The 19,935-nt window shown below is 45.6% G+C and overlaps 1 protein-coding gene across 2 annotated transcripts in view; it reads right to left on the reverse strand.

The window, feature by feature from the left end:
* GRIP2 (glutamate receptor interacting protein 2) overlaps window positions 1–19,935 on the reverse strand; it is a 157,322-nt gene that overhangs the window by 36,697 nt on the left and 100,690 nt on the right. For both annotated transcript variants that reach the window (XM_066613706.1, XM_066613707.1), the window contains exons 13-14: window positions 5,117–5,262; window positions 2,874–2,954 (exon numbers count right to left, since the gene is read on the reverse strand). In XM_066613706.1, coding sequence (XP_066469803.1) covers window positions 2,874–2,954; window positions 5,117–5,262 — 227 coding nt within the window. The remainder of the gene's footprint in view (window positions 1–2,873; window positions 2,955–5,116; window positions 5,263–19,935) is intronic.

The raw sequence follows: 19,935 nt of genomic DNA on the forward strand, positions 1-19,935 counted from the left end.
AACAAACTAACTATCTGTTTAGTTGCCTCTTACGACAAGTACAGCCAAACTGAGGGCCTCTTCTTATCCCCAGCCCCCAGGGGACTTTTATTACATATGCTTACCAGAAAGGCATAACAGTCAAAAGTAAGAGATTTTAAAATGTATCATTATTTTGGTGCTGCTTTACATGAACAAGACGAGCAAAGGGTACAAAGCCCATGCGTGGGTCTTATCAACATGTTTCACAGATCTGAGGGAGAACCCTAGAAATCAACACATTCCCTGAAAGAACCATCAAATACTTCCACCTTCTCTGGATCCTAATATTCTTTTTGTATTACAGCTGCAGTTTGACCTTTATTCTCTTCCATTTCAACAGTTTTATGGAAATTTTCATTTCATTTTTCACATTTTTTACACCACCCTTCCTCCAAGGAGCTTAGGGTGATGTACATGGTTCCTTCCCTCCTTCTGTCCTCACAACAACCCTGTGAGGTAGGTGAGGCTAAGAGATAGTGTGACTGACCTACAGTCACTTCATGGCTGAGCGAGGCTTTGAACCTGGATCTTCTAATTCCAACTCCCAAACCACTACACCATCGTGCCTCTGTTGCTGCACCAGCAACAGACACATATATGGTTCTTGAATCAAATGGAAATGTTGTATTTCACAATTCTCCCCCCCCCCTTTGTTGCTGCCTGAGCAGCTGGGTAAGAGAGATTTCTTACCTACAAAGTAACTGCATTAACTGGCCTCCCAGTTAATGCCCTACATTAGCTTGCCAGCTTAGTACTATTGACCAATGTATTCAGCCACAAATGAAAACGTTTAAGAATTTCTCCAGGGCTTGAGAACTCAGGAGGACATTCAGGGGGGGAAGAGGCTTCAGCATCAAACTGCTTTCTGGTTCTTGTTCCTGCACTGCAGTGAGATGCAAGCTGATCAATGCTCTTATTTACTTTTCCCAATTTATGCACATGCTTCTCACAATTTCTGCAGGGAACCAGGCAACCTCTGCTTTATGGCATGATGGATGAAGTGTCTCAAAACACATGTCCATTTTGTGCTTTTAATAGGATGCATAATGACTTGGATTGGAAAATTATTTCCCCTCAGAGGAGTTTGAGCACATAACTCACATGCACCAGTGACTTTGCCAGTTATAAAACACCTTCCACTATTGATTGAGACAAAGCAGCATTCGGGAAATGTGTAATTAAACCAACTCTAATAATGCTATAAAACCACAACTTAGAAAAGAAACATTCATAATGCTTGAAAGAATGATGAGGGGGGGGAGAAAAGAATCCACAGATAGCAGAGTGGAGGGGATGACAATACACGCAGAACAAAATGCATTTCAAGTATGAGCTACAACAGAAAAGCAGTCAGCATAACAATTCATACTACTACAGTACATATAGAGAATCCATAAATTCAAAAAGAAATGGTGCATCTATTAAATGTACTTCTGGCAGAGTAGTCAGATCAAATTGTATCTATTTATTCTTCAGATCTTTAAATCCTGGACCAAGATACCAAACCAAGAGATGCATATACGTCGTAATCTCCCTCCCTCCCTCCAACCTCACATGGGTAACAATTGAAATTCCCTTTCTGGAATGTTCATGTGTCAGATTGCTCCTGGGAAAGCCTGGGATCCCAGTTCAGGCTGTCCAACAACACACACCACTTTCAGAACATTATCAACATATTTCAGATCATCAAAAATAAACACACACACACTTTGCCCCCTTGCTGTTTAAGAGGACGATGTGTGTGCAAGCGGGGTGCATTTGCAATCATGATGGTTGTAAACTTAATTCCACACTCAGTGCTCTGCTCCTATGCTGAGCAGAGGACACTCAGTCCTGCTCATAACAAGTAATACTTAGTCACATGAAACTGAAAAGGCAACAATAATTTTTTTAAAGAACTGTTTATCACAAAGGTTAGCCCTTCTAGCCATGGTCCCTAACTATATGTTGGCAACCTTCAGTCTCAGAAGACTATGGTATTGCGCTCTGAATGGTAGTTCTGGAACAGCGTCTAGTGTGGCTGAAAAGGCCAATTCGGGAGTGACAATCCCTTCCACACTGGGAGCAAGTGCAGTCTGTCCCTGGTCTGTCTCCCTGGCTATGGGCCTTCCTTCTTTGCCTCTTTGCCTCAGTCTGTTGGCCAAGTGTCTCTTCAAACTGGGAAAGGCCATGCTGCACAGCCTGCCTCCAAGCGGGCCGCTCAGAAGCCAAGGTTTCCCATCTGTTGAGGTCCAGTCCTAAGGCCTTCAGATCCCTCTTGCAGATATCCTTGTATCACAGCTGTGGTCTACCTGTAGGGCACATTCCTTGCACAAGTTCTCCATAGAGGAGATCCTTTGGGATCCAGCCATCGTCCATTCTCACGACATGACCAAGCCAATGCAGGTATCTCTGTTTCAGCAGTGTATGCACGTCCCTAACTAGGGACCCTTTAGGGACTGTTAATGTCCCTAATTAGGATGAGGACAAAGCAAAAAAAGGAACACAATATCTTCGGGGGGGGGGGGAATGGTGGTGTTGCCAAGCTTAGAAACAAGCTCTGCTGAAACCCTGCTCTCTACTACTCAAGCAAGGACAGTCCTGGAAAAGAGACCCTTCCCTTCGTGTCATTTGTAAGAAGCCAAGAAGTGGAGCAATTCCCAGAAATAAAGCTCTCCCACTGTGGCAGTATAGGAAAACAGCCTGTTTGTGCATACAGTGGAGAAAGGAAACAGCCTTCCTAATTTGCTGCTGTTGTGGATGCATCCCAGTGATGCATCCCAGAGGCAAAAGTTATCTCATCCTTCCATCGTGAAGCAAAATGATATCCACACCTTCCAATTTAGCAGCTATAAACTTCAGTTAATACTTACAGCTAATGGTAATTCCAAGCTCTACGCCTCTTTTCTTGGGTAGCTTCACATGAAAGGTTCCGCTGCTGGGAATGACAGATTCTAGAGAAGAATGACGACAACTGATGAGCACAAGCATAATCAAGGATAGTTTTAAAATGCTTTTCTGGGGCTGCAATTCAGCTGGCCCGTGGCTTGTGACACCCTGTGAGACCTGCCGTGACACCCAGTTTGAGAACCTCTGATATACAAGGTTAAGAACTACCTACAGTACGTAAGGTAATTTTAACAGTAAAGTGTCTTACTTCTTGAGCTTCATGAACAAAAAAAACTTTATTCATTATTAAGAAATGGTAAAAATATTCATCCAATGCAACAACTAGCTATACATAATGACTGTATATGCAATTCATATGTAAACATGGTAGTTCATATTTAAAATTATTTGTTGGCATGTTTTTATACCAAGTTCGATTCAATCCTGAAGCGTAGACATACGGCTCAATCCTAAACAACTTTCTAGCACTGATCTAGCCACAGTGCAGTCCCAAGGTAAGGTAACAAACCTGCCCTTACCTCAAGGAGGCCCTCTTGACTGCCTCCCCACTGCAGGATGCAGTGCACACCACAAAGGCAGAGCCATGTCAGTGCTGGAAAGTTGGTTAGGATTGTGCCCTTAGTCATTACACCAGATCAGTTGTTCCCAAACTGTGGGTTCGTGACCCACCAGTGGATCATGACCCAATTTTTGGTGGTTGGCAAAACTGACAGGCAAAACAGATTGGGCTATGTGCATTCAAGGTTAAAACAATCTGCTGCTTAGGGGGAGCACTGCTGCCCAATCACCACTCTAGCCAAAGATGCCTGAGCAGCTGGTAAAGTGAAACTTTTTTTAGGTGGGTCCTGATGCTAAAACGTTTGGAACCCTCTGCGCTAGAAGCATGAGTAGAAATATTCAGCATGTTTTCATGTCAACATATGGAGGGGAAAATGCTACAGCCCACTTCACTCCCATTTCATGAAAATACACTTTTATGCAAATATGGCATAAAAGTGACTCCTCCCACCCCCAATAAAAGAGAATATTGTTTTAATATTTGGCAACTGATTGTAGAACAAAGGAAATGCGGGTACCATAAACAGTCATTCTAAGGCTAGCTCTTTCTTTGAACATTTTCCAGAAGTCTGACCGCTTTCATTTTTACAGCTATGCTAAATCAGAAGTCTGGCAGCAACAGAGGGTGATTGTTGACAGCTGTGAGACTGAGGAGAAGGGAGGCACTGTTGACAAGCTATGGTGCCAGGTAGGATGAGGAAGGGCAGGTTGCCAGGTTAAAGCTCTGTTATGTGGTGCCCTTCTATTTTATTACTATGAGCAGATTGGACTTCAGAGGTCGTTCTCAACAGCAGCATAGCTAATGATCACGCAGCCCAGTGCCAAGCTCAAAATGTTGCCCCAGAAGTGATGTCACAACCAGAAGTGACATCACACCCGGGCTTTTTAAAAGGTGAAAATTGGAAGGAACCCACCTCCTCCCCCCAGCAGTTCACCACCCATTTGCTCTACTGCCTCTCCCCAGTCAGTGGCATAGCTAAGGTCTGCCACCCTGGGTCAAAGAAGATTTTGTAGCCCCCCCCCGCATGATAAAAATCAAATTTAATTAAGTAAATAAATAAAAAGTTATTGGTTCCATGCTGTATCATAATAACATCTCATTGGCACTCAGAACAATCAGTCTCATAGGTCAGTCTGGAGTTAAGCAAATCCACTTTTTGTTCCACAAGATAGTTTGTTTTCATTTTCTGGTTAATTGGCCGTAACTTTTGATAGAATACAGATATTCCAGTGCAGTTTGTTTCATAGCACTCTGCATTAAATTACCTTTCCAATGATATATAACATGATGATATTATTCATACATACCAAGATTTTCACAATTTTGGTCACTAGTGTCAAGCTCAGCTTGTTGCCCCCCTAAAGCTCGATGCCCGGTGCAACTGCTACCCCCTGAGCTACGCCACTGGTTCTCAATCCCACTATCCAAGATGCCAGGGCTTATGGAATTTTATATGTGCAAAGCATATACTATGTTGTTGAACTATGATGCATCTTCGGACTTTTGCCCAAAGCATATACTGAAGTGGTGCTGAATGCTTGGAAGCAGGGGGAAGGCCCTGGATCTAGCTCAAAATAAGCAGTTGCCAAGGAGCCACTGTGATTATGTCCTTAGTCGGATCTCTGGTTCACACTAAGTACACCATACCTGCCACATCAAATTCAATTTCCAGCACAACCTTGTTAGTAAGTGCCGCATCCCTCAAGAGCTGGTTGGCTTCTTCCATCGTCCCATCTTCGGTTGCAATACTGTTGATGGAAAGGACTCTGTCTCCAACTTGTAGGAGGCCACACCTGCAAATTCAGAATGGAGAAGGGTGGTGAGGGAAAGTCAACCCATAGACCATGGACTTAAAAGTCAAGTTACATTTATAACAATCAGAAATGCAATACAGATTGACTGATCCAAATTATGGAATGTATACCAGAGAAATTATCTGACATGGGATGTGCACCAATGCCTGATGTTGATACATCCTATGGAATGTTCAGGTGTGTTAGGGAAAAAGACATCAAGTCTGAAAAAGACTTTCAGTTCTAAAAGGAAAGATCATTCTGCTAAAAGCTACATTATAAGAGGACCAAACTCTGAAAAAGGTAGAGAAACCAATGACTGCCCTTGCTTTGAAATCATGGTTAATGCTACAGAAATCACACGAAGCATGCCTGAGACTACTGGTGCTTAGCCCAAAACTAATGACATTGAGAATTACAAACTCCACTGATTAAAATACGGGCAATATTGAAGCTACAACTCAGAAGGTTCACTTCAGTGTTTCAGCAAATTGGGTCATCATTTATCCCTTGAAATTTCCCTTCTTGACGCCAGACATACACAGGTGCTGCTTAACGGCGCTGAAAAGTCAATATTATTAGAAGACAAGCTTCCTTTATTACTTTGACCTGCACTTGTCGTAAAGCAACTTATATCTTGTACAGTGACTTTTGCAACAGAAACTTTTGCAACCGAAAAAGAGGAAGAAAGTAACATAGGGGCTGATGCTTTAGAACAGCAGAAGGAGGCAGGCAACAGATCCCTGGAATGACAGAAAGAAGAGAGCAAGAAGCTGCATTGGATTTGGGTTCAGGGCACAAGCTGGTACGATCTAGCAGTCTACAGAATGCCAGGGCACACAGAACAGCAATAGTTTTACCAGCCATCTCCGGAGTATTGTCCATAGAAATGTGCATGTGTCAGTTTTTCCTCAAGGCCACATGAAAATGTTGAAGATCACACCTAAAGGTATTAAAGATGTTCCTATGTGGCTGTTGCAGCAATCTGCAACCTTTTTCATCTCATGGCACATTGAGAAAGCACTAAAATTGTCAAGGCACACCATCAGTTTTTTTGACAACTGACAAGGAACACCATACTGCTGGCTCACTGCTGGAACACCAGGGGCTCACTTCTCCCAAAGGCCCTTCTAATATATGACCCTCCCCCAAACAAATGTGCTACGGCATAGTTGAAAAATCGCTGCTTTATATAGGGACTTATTTTGTTGCAGGTGATCCTGATCTGCTTCCCATAAGAAATGTACTTATTGCAATTACCCCACACCCCACAAGAAAGACACAGACATGGTTCTTTTGGAGAATGGGCCACTTTATTAACTATTTATTAAGGAACTGCAGCAAGGAAACATAACTAGACTGTGTGAGCTCTAATGGGGAAACGGGGCTGCCCTTCTTCCTCACCCAATGGTACAGGCGAACCATTAGGCTCCAGTGCCTGATGGGGAGCCCCCTGCCAAACCTTTCATAGCCACACCTGGAGGGGGTTGGGGGGTTAGGCAACAGGGTACCGTGGGTTTTCCCCATGGGTACCCTTGCTTGCCAGGCCAAGGGACAACTGCCTGTCTCATCCAGCCGGGAAAGCCAGCATGAGTAGGCCTGGTTTTCCCCAGCCCTGCCCCCCCACAATGGACACCTAGATCTTTCAACTTGCTCCAGCCCGCAAGATGCCTGCCCGAGTGACCAACGTGACCTAATTAACCATCCCACCCCACTCCAGTCTGGGGTAGGCGAAAAAACCACCAACACTCTAGCAAATTTGGGTAGAAAATTCCTATCCGGCTCCCATATGGGCAACCAGCTAGCCATCAGACTGCAGGGTTGGATGGATGGGCTTTTGCCGCCAGCATTCTAATGGCAGGCAGCTCGGCGGCAATTCGGTGCCCACACCTCCCCCTCCCCGCCCAGCCAATGGGCAGAGAGGAGCCCCGCGCCTGTGACTTCGGTGGGGGCCAAAGTGGCGGCATGCGATGTGCACACCACCAGTATAATCTTACTTTTCTCTCCCCAGTGGCATTGCTGGGGGGTGCAGGCAACACCGGGTAACATGTATGGGTGGGAGCGACACCAATACTTGCCAAAAAATTTTAAATCTTAGCATTTTCAAATAGTACCATCATGTTACATATCAATAAATGCGTAACATCATGCAGAATGCAATGAAACAAGCTTGGTTGAAATATCTCTATTCTATCAAAAGTTATAGCCAAAAAAACAGGTGTGGGCGGGATGATGGGACATCACTGTGCCCACTGCCTGGGGCACTGCCCTGCCCACTGCAAGGGAGGAGTTCCATCATAGGGGTGACAACACAGGCCCTCTCATAGTGGGTGACACAAACCCTTCTGACGCCACTGTCTCCTCAAAAAAACACACAAACGTTATGTCAGAGAAAGGGCAATCTCTCCCACCTCTAGTCTATCAAATGAGATGGTCAGTGCTATAAAAGTTAGAGCTGACAAACAATAAAAAGTAGGATGACTGGATTTTTTAAATTGTGGTTTGCATGGGGTTTCCTCTCTGCACTTCTGGGTAGTTCTCAGAGAAGCAGATTTTGGCTAGACTAGATTTCCCCAACTGAGGCCAACTGAGTATGTTGCATCAGTATTTGTGGGGGGCAAATCTGTCCATCTACTTGCCTCCACTACTCCTCCCACCCTCGGGATTGGAAGGAAGGTGGGTGACAGAATGGTTGGCAACCTTCAGACTATGGTATAAGCCGACAGCAGCCGGTATTCCCAGGCGATCTCCCATCCACGTACTAACCAGGCCTGACCCTGCTTAGCTTCTGAGAGCAGATGAGATCAGGCATGTGCAGGGTAACAGTTGCTGCAACTGGTGACAGAGAGGAAGAGGAAATGTGGACGGGAGGAGACTGCAAAGCTAAAACACTGAGGAGCAGAGGATGGCATATCAAGTAAGGAGGGGGACAGCATTTGGCATGCTGCCTCAAGCTTCAGGGGGGCTTGGGTTGACTCTCCCTCCCCCCACATTTGAAGGATGTGCACTCCCCCTCTCCACGGTTAAAGTGCACATTCTCTCCGCAATTTACAATAGAGTGACACATTGTTATTTCCTCTCTCCTTACCAAGACTACATCTTACCAAGTTTCTTCTTTGATGGTTGGCCATTTTGGATATAAATAACTATGTCAGCTCGGGAAAGATGAAAAGCTGGCACCACACAGAAAAGCAGGTGTGAAAGGCCAATTCTCATAGCTTCTCTTCCTGTCCTGGCTCAACAATGCCTGTGATTCATTTCTTTGGATGAGGTAGAGCAGGAGGAGGAACCCAAGGGCGTTCTTGCCTTAGAATTGGCTGGAGAAGCCCAGGGAAAAAGGAGGCGGGGAGAGGTTCATAGCCGTCACGCTTTCCAAATGCATTGCTGCTCTGAGCTCCATTGTGACTTAGGGAGAAAGCCCCATTGAATGACCGGCTTCAGTGGAACTACTTCTGAATACAGCTGCAAAGGATTGAGTTGTGCTGGTAAACCTCACAGCTGCTGCACGTGATCCTCCTCCCTCCAGCCACTTCTGTCTCCCCTCTCTCACAGTTCATCCCATCCCCTCCTGCCTTGTTTACAGATGGGATGGGATAGCAGGGAAGTGTTTAAAGAGCACTCCAATGCACACACATATCCCAGCAGCAGCTCTGTTTTATTCCCACGCCTGACACATGTATCAACAAGATTCAAGACTCAAGTCTTTTCGAGTCACAAAAACACTCCAGGCAACTAAGAAAGTGTCCCCCTTATTACTTATTTTCAACTCAGTTGTGGGGGCAAACTTGTGACTCAACTTGAGTCAAGCAGTACTGGATTTGCGCATCCCTGGTATCATGTTCTTGCCTTGAGGATTATCCCTCAAGAAGTTAAATCACAGTTTTAAATAATTTGCTAGGAAAATCAAGTCTCTTAAGAAGAGAGTCCTAATGTATACCTCAGACCTTAAAACATTTCCTTTCCTTTTTTTTTTGTAAACTCCTGTCTATTCATTTGTTATGATAAATGGCTGGAAAAGTATTTGAGACACTAAAGAAGTTCCTCTTTCTATCAGCTTGAGTCATTTCTGAAGCATCAGTTGAGGAATGAGAAGGAGCCTATTCTTTTTATAGCTGCTGAACTTCGGGGCAATGTTGTGTAACCCTATTTAAAGTTCTTATCAGTTGGAAAGAAGTCATAGTTATGGTTATAGTTTCTCCCAGGAAGTGAGATGCTGTTAAGAGCCTTTTGCTTTACATTTTAGATTTTTTTTATTATGCCAAGTCAAAAGCATTTTATCTCTTCTAGTAGTCGGAACAGAGTTAACAGCATGTTTCACACCTGGACCTTGCAGGTTTGTAAAATTTTGCGAGGTGAAACTATGATCGATTGTTTCCCTAGTAAAGGCACTGAAGCTAGATGCCAGCATTAACTCCTTGGAAAATAAATTCAAGGCACTGAGTAGAGTAAAAAAAAATGCCAGGCCTTCTACAGCTTCCCCCCGAGCTTTCACAGGCTAGAATTGGAACTGGGAAATGAAACCGGTGAGGGCGGTTTCCTGTGGCTCCTATGCTTGTGTAGAAAACTTAAGAACAGGATTTTCATTAAAGAAATGTTAAGGGATAGAACTACCTTAAGGTTTCAGTACAAATTCCATAGAGATTGATGTCCAAGGGCATTTGCTGTTGCTACAGAAGCAATCTGAAAATGTGATAGCAAGAAATAGCAGCAAAGCACAGGCAGAAATGATCAGTCTTTGAAATGAGATCAAAGAGAGATTGTGTACATGTACATGTACGTGTAAGTACATATACACCGAAACTTCCTTTTCAGGGTACATAGCAGTTGAGATCCATGAATGTTGACTTGGGGAGGTGGTTAAAGCCTCTTTCCTCCATCCATAGTCCTGATTGAAATTGTCCCTCCCCCACAGTTGCTATTTAGTAGTCGACAACGATTTCAACAATTAGCCTGTGAGAGGCAATAGGACATTTAGTGGAACATATAGTTTGGTTCTTAACTGTGGTGTAGACAGGAATAAACAGATACCTTCAAAATTAGCTCATTGTATAATAGGGCTTGATCTGAGCAGTTCAGGTTCCATGCAATAAAACTTTAGGGGACTGGATGGAAATGTGTGATATCAGACTGGAAGCTCTAGCAACTACCAGCCCAGCCAGGCTCAGCTGCCACAAGAGGGCAACAGGATTCTCGTACCTGGTCTTTAAAACACCTCCAACTCCAGAAGAGCTCCTCACTCTGAAATCATTCTTGCTCTTTTCAGTCTGCCTCTTCCTACACTGATCACCAGCTTTGAAAAGAAACTACTTGCAGGTTTTAGGCCATTAATTCAGCAAGTCTTGTTTGCACACCTCCTGAAAACTAGGCTTGTACACTCTCACAGCTGATACTTTCTGCGTCGTTCTGTTTAGTCATTCAAAATGGAACCTTCACACGATCTCTTAAGCTCTCCAACGTAGGGACAACATAGCCAATAATATGGAGACCTGATTTCCTTGAGTAACAGACTTATTGCACAAGGGCAAAGTAGTCAACAGGCACCTGCTGACTTTATGCCTGTTGGCAGCCTCTAAATGGGCAAGAGGAAGCTACGGATGCACCACTTGAATTGCAAAATTGACCTGAGAGTGGAGTCTACCTAGCTTTTGCTCTGCTCAAAAACTGCTGGAATGACTTTGGATCAAACTAGGCACAACATACAGTTGCATGCCTCTTTCCCCTGAAGATGGGGGAAGAGCTGCCTGAACTTTCCTTTCTGTCATTTTACCACTCAATTCCAAGTTTATGCCCAGCCCCATGGGTGTCCTGTATTTATCCACCGCAGGTAGAAAGAAGACCAGGAGGAGGGTTTTGTGAACCAGGGACAGGAAAGGGTTAAGCAGCCCCTTCCCACCTGTTTCTCCATACCTCAGAGCCCGAGTTGACATTTCATTCTTAAAAAATCCAAACCAGCAGGAAAATGAGATAAGCAATTGTGTGTCACATCCATTTTGGCCCTTGTCTGCAAGTTGGCAGGAGTAGAGGTGCTTTTATGTCACCTCCAGCTGGAAACGAGATCACAGGCATACCTTTTCCCTTCTAAAGGACAGCCACGTGGTCCTTTGAACTGGACACCAGATGGGGAGGCAAATGAGACCACAAAAAGAAGATGTTAAGCCTCTCTCTCCTCTTTTCTAATGGAAAGACACACAAAATTAGCTCTCTAAATACAGCCTGATGCAAAGCGTTGACCTGAAACAAAACTGTCCTTGAGGGGGAATCAAATGACCTCTTCACCATTTGGAATCTCGCTGGTCACAGTGCAGCAGCAACCACTGGACCACACTGCTGCGGGCCCTGTAGTGATCTCTACGTCATTCGAACCCAAGCCATTTATAATGTGCCCAACTGTATTCAAGTTAGGGGAGGGAGGACGGAAAGGGAATGAGAAAGCAACAGCATTGCTATTAAATTACTGAAGTAGTAAAGAAGCGTCGCTCACAATGGCTGTAGGTGAAGCCTGATTTCAGGAACCATGTTTAGCTTCTCTCTTCTGAGCCCATTTTAAGTAGTCTTGGACACAATGACAGTGTCTCCGAAGCACATCAAAGGCAGTTCTTCAAATGATTTATGTGGCTTTAGGGGGTGCCCATTGCTCAGCGGTAGAGCCCGTGCTCTGAATACAAACCAACCATTGATGGATTTGGTGGAACCATACTTTTGCTCACCATGGGAAGTATCCCTCCCTATTCTGGCAAGTATGATGAGACTTGGCTCACCTCCTAAACCAAAATACAGGGATAAGGACAGGAAACATTTGTTGGATGCACCATGCTTTGGAGGGACTTGTACTTCAGAAGTAAAGTGTCCCTGTAGTGACAAACCACTGTACTATCTCCAGTGCCAAGTCTGAGTTTGGGGCTCATCAATACTGTGCTGCACTTTGGAGACACTCCAAAGCTCAGCGTGACACAGATGGACTTAGACCTTCTTTTTGTTATTGGAGCTCAGGAAACAATGGGTGGGTGGGTGATAACCCCACATCCATTAGCGATGCTCTGAACAACTCTGGACTTCAATCTGCCACTTCCCTCCCCCATTTAGCAAGCAACAACAGTCAGAAGTTGTGAATCCCAGACAAACCAATGGTCTGACATGATATTTGGCAGTTCCATATGCTCCCATTAAATTTAGCAAGAAAAAATTGCACTTGAAACCAGTAGAGGAGCAAGAGCTGACATTTTGCAAGAGAGACAAGTTGGACTGACCTGCGTTGATCCATGGACAAATACACCCAGTCAGCCTCAGTTGTGTGATCTAGGTATTCTTCCACTTGGGTGACAGCACCTGATGTTTCTATGCCCTGTTTCTATTTCACAATTGTTTCTCTTCTGCGTTTTGGCAATATCTGTGTGCCTTGTTGCGGCACAGACTTTAAGCAGAAAACGTTTGCCCTGGATCTAAAAGAGAGTGACTGCTTGACTGATCGAAATAATTCAGCCCATAAAAACAGGGGAGCAGCTGCCCAGGGGTGGGTACATGCTTTGTAGAGATCATTGATCAAGTGATTTTTAGGTAGCAAAGGAGATGTCTGTACCGAATCTGTAAAAAGAGACAGGCGCTGAATGTAGTCCAGTTTTATGATATTTGTAAGTGCAGACAAAAGAGCAATGTCTGTTATATTGATGATCCTTGAATGATGCTACATCTGCTCTAGCTTGTTAAGCACAACTGCTAAATAGGCAATGCTTGTATTTTGACAAGCTTAGAAGAAAGTGGAGATGCCCTGGTATCTTGCAAGAAAGCAAACTAAAGAGATTTCCTCTTACTCTCTCCTCTCAAAATGGTTGCCTTTTGTAGACGAACATTTGTCCAGTCTCATGCTGATCACCCACCATGCATGAATCAGGACTGCTAGAACAGGTTCACACACATGTGCACAAAACTGGGTCAACACATTTGTTTCCACAGGCACAAATGTGCAATGATTGCATGCATAAAGACATTAGAGCTGAATGGGAGGCCACAGTTAAGTTGGCATATACGAAGTAAGGGATGCAACACAGAGGGTGAAGATAGAAAATCGACAGCCGAACTTTTGCCTTCTGGAGTTGGAACAAGGCAGCTGGAGGCATCAAAATGGAGTGAGAGAGAGTAAGAGAAAGTGCCCTGCTGGATCAAGTCAAGAGTCTGCCTAGTCCAGCTTCTTTGTTTCACAGTGGCTCACCAGATGTCTCAGGAAGCACACAAGACAAGATACTTGCATCCTGTTGCCAGTCCCTTGCATCTGGCATTCAGAGATAGGTTACCTCTAAAACCTTGAGGCTGTATATAGTCATCATGGCTTGTAATCTGTGACAGACATTTCCTCCATAAATCTGTCCAATCTCCTTTTAAAGGCATCGAGGTCAGATAGCATCACAACATTATGTGGCAAGGAGTTCCACAGATTGATTAAATGCTGAGTAAAGAAATCTCTTCCTTTTATGTGGAGGTTCTTTTCTACAGAGATACATCAAAGAATGAGAAATTCTGTCAGAAGGGCAAGGAAATAGAGCTACAGTTGTCAAACTCTCCAGGAGTTTGAAAAGCGCAGTAAGCCCTTGTGGGGGCAGGGGGTTGGCAGCGGGGCCAGGGGGAAGGCAGCGACACGATCCCCAGGATCGCGTCACTCAGGGGGGCTGCAGGGACTGGGATGCACTCACCAGTCCCTGCAGCAGCGTCCTGGGGGTGAAAGTAGAAAGTAAAAGTAGAGTTTTGTGGAAGTGGAACGCGATCGCTCTGCTTTCACTTCAAATCAGTTGGGCTGCAGGTGCTCGCGCAGGGCTCCCCACACCCCCGGGAGATGCTGCAGGGACTGGTGAGTGCACCCCAGCCCCTGCAGCCCCCCTGAGCGGCACGATCCTGGGGATCACATCGCTGCCTCCTCCCTGCCTCCCTCATGCCCCCACCCCTTAAGGGGGCAGAGGCCAGGGCCTTCAGGCTGGGGCATCACGACACCCCAGTCTGAAAACGTTTGAAATTGAGAATCACGAGGAACCTCTCACATAACAAGGATGCAATGACTTGGATAGTTAAAATTAGACATGCATGTTGGTACATTGGAGACTAACAGAGATGGAAAAGTCCAGCAGGGCTTATCTTGAGTCAAGTCTAGAGTCACCACTCCCCCACGACTCAACTCAAAAAAGAGTCATTATGGGAGCACTTTGTAAGAGCCAAGTTGCCCTTTAGTGACTCTGAAGGACTTGTCGAGTTGTCCCCCCTTCCCGTAGCAGAAAAAACAGGGCTGCTCCCAGTGTGTGTATGTCCGAGTTCTCTTTAACTACTTCCCTGCTGCCCCATCCAATCTGTAAACAGGGCAGGAGGAGGTGGGAGGGACTGCATGAGAGCAAGGACAGAAGTGGCAAGAGGGAGGAGAATCACAAGCAGCAGCTGCAAGGCTTACCATGATGACCCAAATCCTTTGCAGTTCTACTCAAAAGCAGTCCCACTGCAGCCAGTCATTCCACTTCCATTACCATGCAGTGCAAAGCATGATCTCTATGAACTCCCTCCCCTTCCCTGCCTCCTCCCCCTCCCTGGGCCTCTCAAGTCAAGGCAAGAACCCCCTTGGCTCCTCCTCCTGCCCTCCCTCAGCTAGTGAAAATATCAGAATGCCCATCCTTTATCTATTCCTTCCTTCCTATCAGAGATGGGAAAAACGAGCCCAGTCCTGCTTCCCCCACTCACTGCAAGAGGAAAACATTAAATATTTCCTGCCTACTGGCTGGAACCTCCCTGCTGCTTGCCTGGTCAGGATGCTGGCCCTATGAAGTTTTACATGCTGTGAAAACAGTAAGCAAGAACATCCAGACACAGGCAGACTTGAGTCAGCATATGTGGGGATGAGTGGCAAGTTGGGGGCCCCAACTCAAGTGTTTTTCAGAGTCTTCCACCCACATGTCTCACGAGCCAACACACCCAAAATCATGTATTTTTTGCAACTTGAGTCCATCACTTAGACTCCAGGGTTGGGAACCCAAGTAAGATACTGAAATGGTTTAACAAAAGTTGATGGTGAACTTATCTGGAGAATATTCAGCATCAACATTCATAAAGAACTTTCAGGGGAAATTGGGGAGCAAATTAGTGTCATCTCCAACTCTGTGTCTTGTGTTAGCTATCAACAGGAGTTATCGACTCCATCTCATTTTAATACTCCTCAGAAATGACTCACACAATCAAAAGCGTTATATTTGCAATTGCATAGCACTTATCTTAAAAGCAACCACAAAAGCAAGGCAGCAACCCACTGCATTCCAAAGAGACAAAAATCCCCCACTCTCCTGCATGTACAGCACCATTGCTATCTTGCTGGGAAGGGGTAAGTAGTCTAGATGGAATATGGCCAAAGCGCCAGCAGTTCAATCCTTCACTCCACCCTTACCCCAAGGCAGGATCTTCCACAAAGTTATCCAAACTTACCCTCCCCCTGAAAGGTTAACTCATAAAAACCAAGGTTATGACTGGCTACTAGCTCAAGAATGAATAAGACTTGCAAAACTGCAATGCCCGCTAGTGATAAACGGGAGGTTAAATGAAAAGATCCAAGAGGCTGAAGGGAGCAAGTCTGCTTTTAACAAGGGGGAAAATCACTCCAAGTCGTCCAGTATCCTGATCAAAAATAAAACTTTTTCCTAGTCCTTAATCTGGCAAATCAGCTGGATGTTCCAACTGTAAAACCCTCTCCACTGGGCTTCCTTGAGAGAAATGTCTCTTGGTCCCCTAGATCAAATCTATCCCAACATTCAGTCTCTGTTGCATGCATGAAAAGGCAAAACACAATGTCCAAAGGCTGAAGTTACCTAGCAGGGACAAACTGCACTACTTCTGACCCATCAAAGTTGAATGCAGCCTGCCATCCAACGCAGGCCACATCTACTGTGGCCAGCCAGGTGCATAGCAACCCTCCCCTCTTTTGGAGTTTCACGAAGGCAGAAAAAACCAGAAGATTTATCAAGCCGTGGTGGGCTGTATCCACCTTGGGAGGTCACAAGTTGCACAGTCCCAATATGAAACCCAGTAGAAAGTCATCAGCAATATTCCATTATGCAGTACACATAAAAAGAAATACATCAAAATAGCATACAGCATGGAATAGGCTGCAGAGGCTAATTTGAAGTCCTTGCCGCAGTAGGAGATTTCCACACTCAAAAGTAAAATCTTAAACTAGCAAAGCAGTGCAGGGCAGGACACTGCTTCAGCCGAGTCAGACCACTGGTCCATTTAGGTCAGCAGATGCAGGCAAAGCAAGGGCTCTACTACTGAGCTATGTGCCCTGGGACACGGCCAGGGAAGAAACGGCCAGCAAAAGCAAGAATCCCACTGCATGGGTGACTAAGAGGAAAAGCAACATGCCATTAGTCATTCAGTGCAGGCAAGCCTATGCAGGAATGCTCGCTCTTGCTTAGGGCTTGGCAAGAGCACAAGAAACACTGGGCCGCTTCCAAGCCCCCTGGGATTGCAAGCTCTGTTAAAGCCCAATTTATTACATACATTCTTTGATAGCAGTGACTTTACAACCACCAAGTCCACTAAATTAACAGGGAATAAAAATAGCCATTATTGGACAAGTCCTTTTTATTTAAATTTCAGTCCAAATAAAGAGGGCAGAGTCTTCAATGTTTGCTTCTAAGATACAAGATTGTAAGGAGAGGAGACTTCCCTCCCCAAGCCTTCCAACAACAACACCAACAACAAAATTATATACGTGCTCACACCCCCACCCCTTGTGATGGTTACAGTATCAAACCTAGACAGAGAAGGCCCAGGCTCAAATCCCAGATCAATTCTGAAGCTCACCTTAGACCAGTCACCACTTTTCAGTTCTTTCCAAAAGAAAGTTCTCTCTGTGACAACATAAGAACATAAGAACATAAGAACAGCCCCACTGGATCAGGCCGTAGGCCCATCTAGTCCAGCTTCCTGTATCTCACAGCGGCCCACCAAATGCCCCAGGGAGCACACCAGATTATCCTGGATGTCAACCACAAACTGCCAGCAACACTATTGCTATTGCATTCTACCATATAATTATAATATATGTTACATTTTGCTTGGTGCCTTTATGGAAACAATTTCAAAGAGATATCTGCTACCAAAACAGTGTATCTTAACAACAAAGGGCACAAACCTAACCAGGTCTACTCAGAAGTAAATCTTATTTTGTTCAATGGGGCTTACTCTCAGCAAAGTGTGGTTTGGATTGCAGCCATAGTGTAAGAACATAAGAGAGCTCTGCTGGATCAGGCCAAAAGCTCCTCTAGTTCAGCTTCCTGTATCTCACTGTGCTACCAGATGCGTCTGGGAGCACACAAGACAATAAGATGCCTGCATTCTGTTGCTACTCCCTTGAACCTAGCATTCTGCGGTAGCCTAGTTCTAAAACCAAGAGGTTGCACAAACCCATCATGGCTTGTTACCTGCGATGGACTGTTCCTCTAGAAATTGGTCCAATCCACTTTTAAAGGCATTTAGGCCAGATGCCATCTCCACATCCTGTGGCAAAGAGTTCCACAGACTAATTTCATGCTGGGTAAATATTTTCTTTTGTCTGTTCTAACTCTCTCAACACTCAATTTTAGTGGATGTCCCTTGGTTCTGGTGTCTGAGATGCAGAAGAACATCCTTCTATCCATTTTATATTGTTGTTGGCAACCTTCAGTCTTGAGAGACTATGGTATCGCGCTCCGAAAGGTGGTTTTGGAACATCGTCTAGTGTGGCTGAAAAGGCCAATCCGGGAGTGACAATCCCTTCCACAACGGGAGCAAGTGCAGTCTGACCCTGGTCTGTCTCCCTGGCTATGGGCCTTCCTTCTTTGCCTCTTAGCCTCAGACTGTTGGCCAAGTGTCTCTTCAAACTGGGAAAGGCCATGCTGCACAGCCTGCCTCCAAGCGGGCCGCTCAGAGGCCAGGGTTTCCCACTTGTTGAGGTCCACTCCTAAGGCCTTCAGATCCCTCTTGCAGATGTCCTTGTATCGCAGCTGTGGTCTACCTGTAGGGCACTTTCCTTGCACGAGTTCTCCATAGAGGAGATCCTTTGGGATCCGACCATCATCCATTTTCACGACATGACTGAGCCAACGCAGGCGTCTCTGTTTCAGCAGTGCATACATGCTAGGGATTCCAGCACGTTCCAGGGCTGTGTTGTTTGGAACTTTGTCCTGCCAGGTGATGCCGAGGATGCCTCGGAGGCAGCGCATGTGGAAAGCATTCAGTTTCCTCTCCTGTTGTGAGCGAAGAGTCCATGACTTGCTGCAGTACAGAAGTGTACTCAGGACGCAAGCTCTGTAGACCTGGATAATGGCATGTTCCGTCAGCTTCTTGTTGGACCAGACTCTCTTTGTGAGTCTGGAAAACGTGGTAGCTGCTTTACCGATGCGCTTGTTTAGTTCGGTATCGAGAGAAAGAGTGTCAGAGATCATTGAGCCAAGGTACACAAAGTCATGGACAACCTCCAGTTCATGCGCAGAGATTGTAATGCAGGAAGGTGAGTCCACATCCTGAACCATGACCTGTGTTTTCTTAAGGCTGATCGTCAGTCCAAAATCTTGGCAGGCCTTGCTAAAACGATCCATGAGCTGCTGGAGATCTTTGGCAGAGTGGGTAGTGACAGCTGCATCGTCGGCAAAGAGGAAGTCACGCAGACATTTCAGCTGGACTTTGGACTTTGCTCTCAGTCTGGAGAGGTTGAAGAGCTTTCCGTCTGATCTGGTCCGGAGATAGATGCCTTCTGTTGCGGTTCCAAAGGCATGCTTCAGCAGGACAGCGAAGAAAATCCCAAACAAGGTTGGTGCAAGAACACAGCCCTGCTTCACGCCGCTTCGGATGTCAAAGGGGTCTGATGTGGAGCCATCGAAGACAACAGTGCCCTTCATGTCCTTGTGGAAGGATCTGATGATGCTGAGGAGCCTGGGTGGACATCCAATCTTGGGGAGAATCTTGAAGAGGCCATCCCTGCTGACCAGGTCGAAGGCCTTCGTGAGATCTATGAGTGCTTATGCACTGACTCTGTCATCTCCAGCAGAAGCCAAAGACAAATTCTATGATGACCTGGCCACCACTGTCAAGAAAATCCCCGTAAAAGAGCCATTGTTCATCCTCGGCGATTTCAATGCTAGAGTTGGTGCTGATAACAGTTCATGGCCCACTTGCTTAGGTCAGTTCGGCACTGGGAAGATGAACGAAAATGGCCAACGCCTGCTAGAGTTTTGCTGTCTTCACGGTCTCTGTGTCAGCAACACGTTCTTCAACACAAAGCCCCAACATAGAGTCTCCTGGAGACACCCAAGATCAAAGCACTGGCACCAGCTCGACCTGATTCTCACCAGATGCTCCAGCCTTCCCAGCATCAAGATTATGCGCAGCTATCAGGGTGCTGCTTGCGACACCGACCATTCCCTGGTGTGCAGCAGAGTGAAACTGCAAACAAAGCGACTGTACCACACGAAAAAGGAAGACCTCGCATTGATACCAGCAAGACCAGGGATCAGAGAAAAGTGGAGGAATTTGCACGAGCACTTGAGGAATCTCTTCCAGGCCCGGTCGATGCAAATGCATCCAACAGATGGGAACATTTCAAGAATGCCGTTTACAACAACGCCTTGTCCATATGGGCAAGAAGACCAACAAGGCGGCAGACTGGTTTGAAGC

This window comes from Tiliqua scincoides, chromosome 2 (assembly GCF_035046505.1).
Source record: "Tiliqua scincoides isolate rTilSci1 chromosome 2, rTilSci1.hap2, whole genome shotgun sequence".
NCBI lineage: Eukaryota > Metazoa > Chordata > Lepidosauria > Squamata > Scincidae > Tiliqua > Tiliqua scincoides.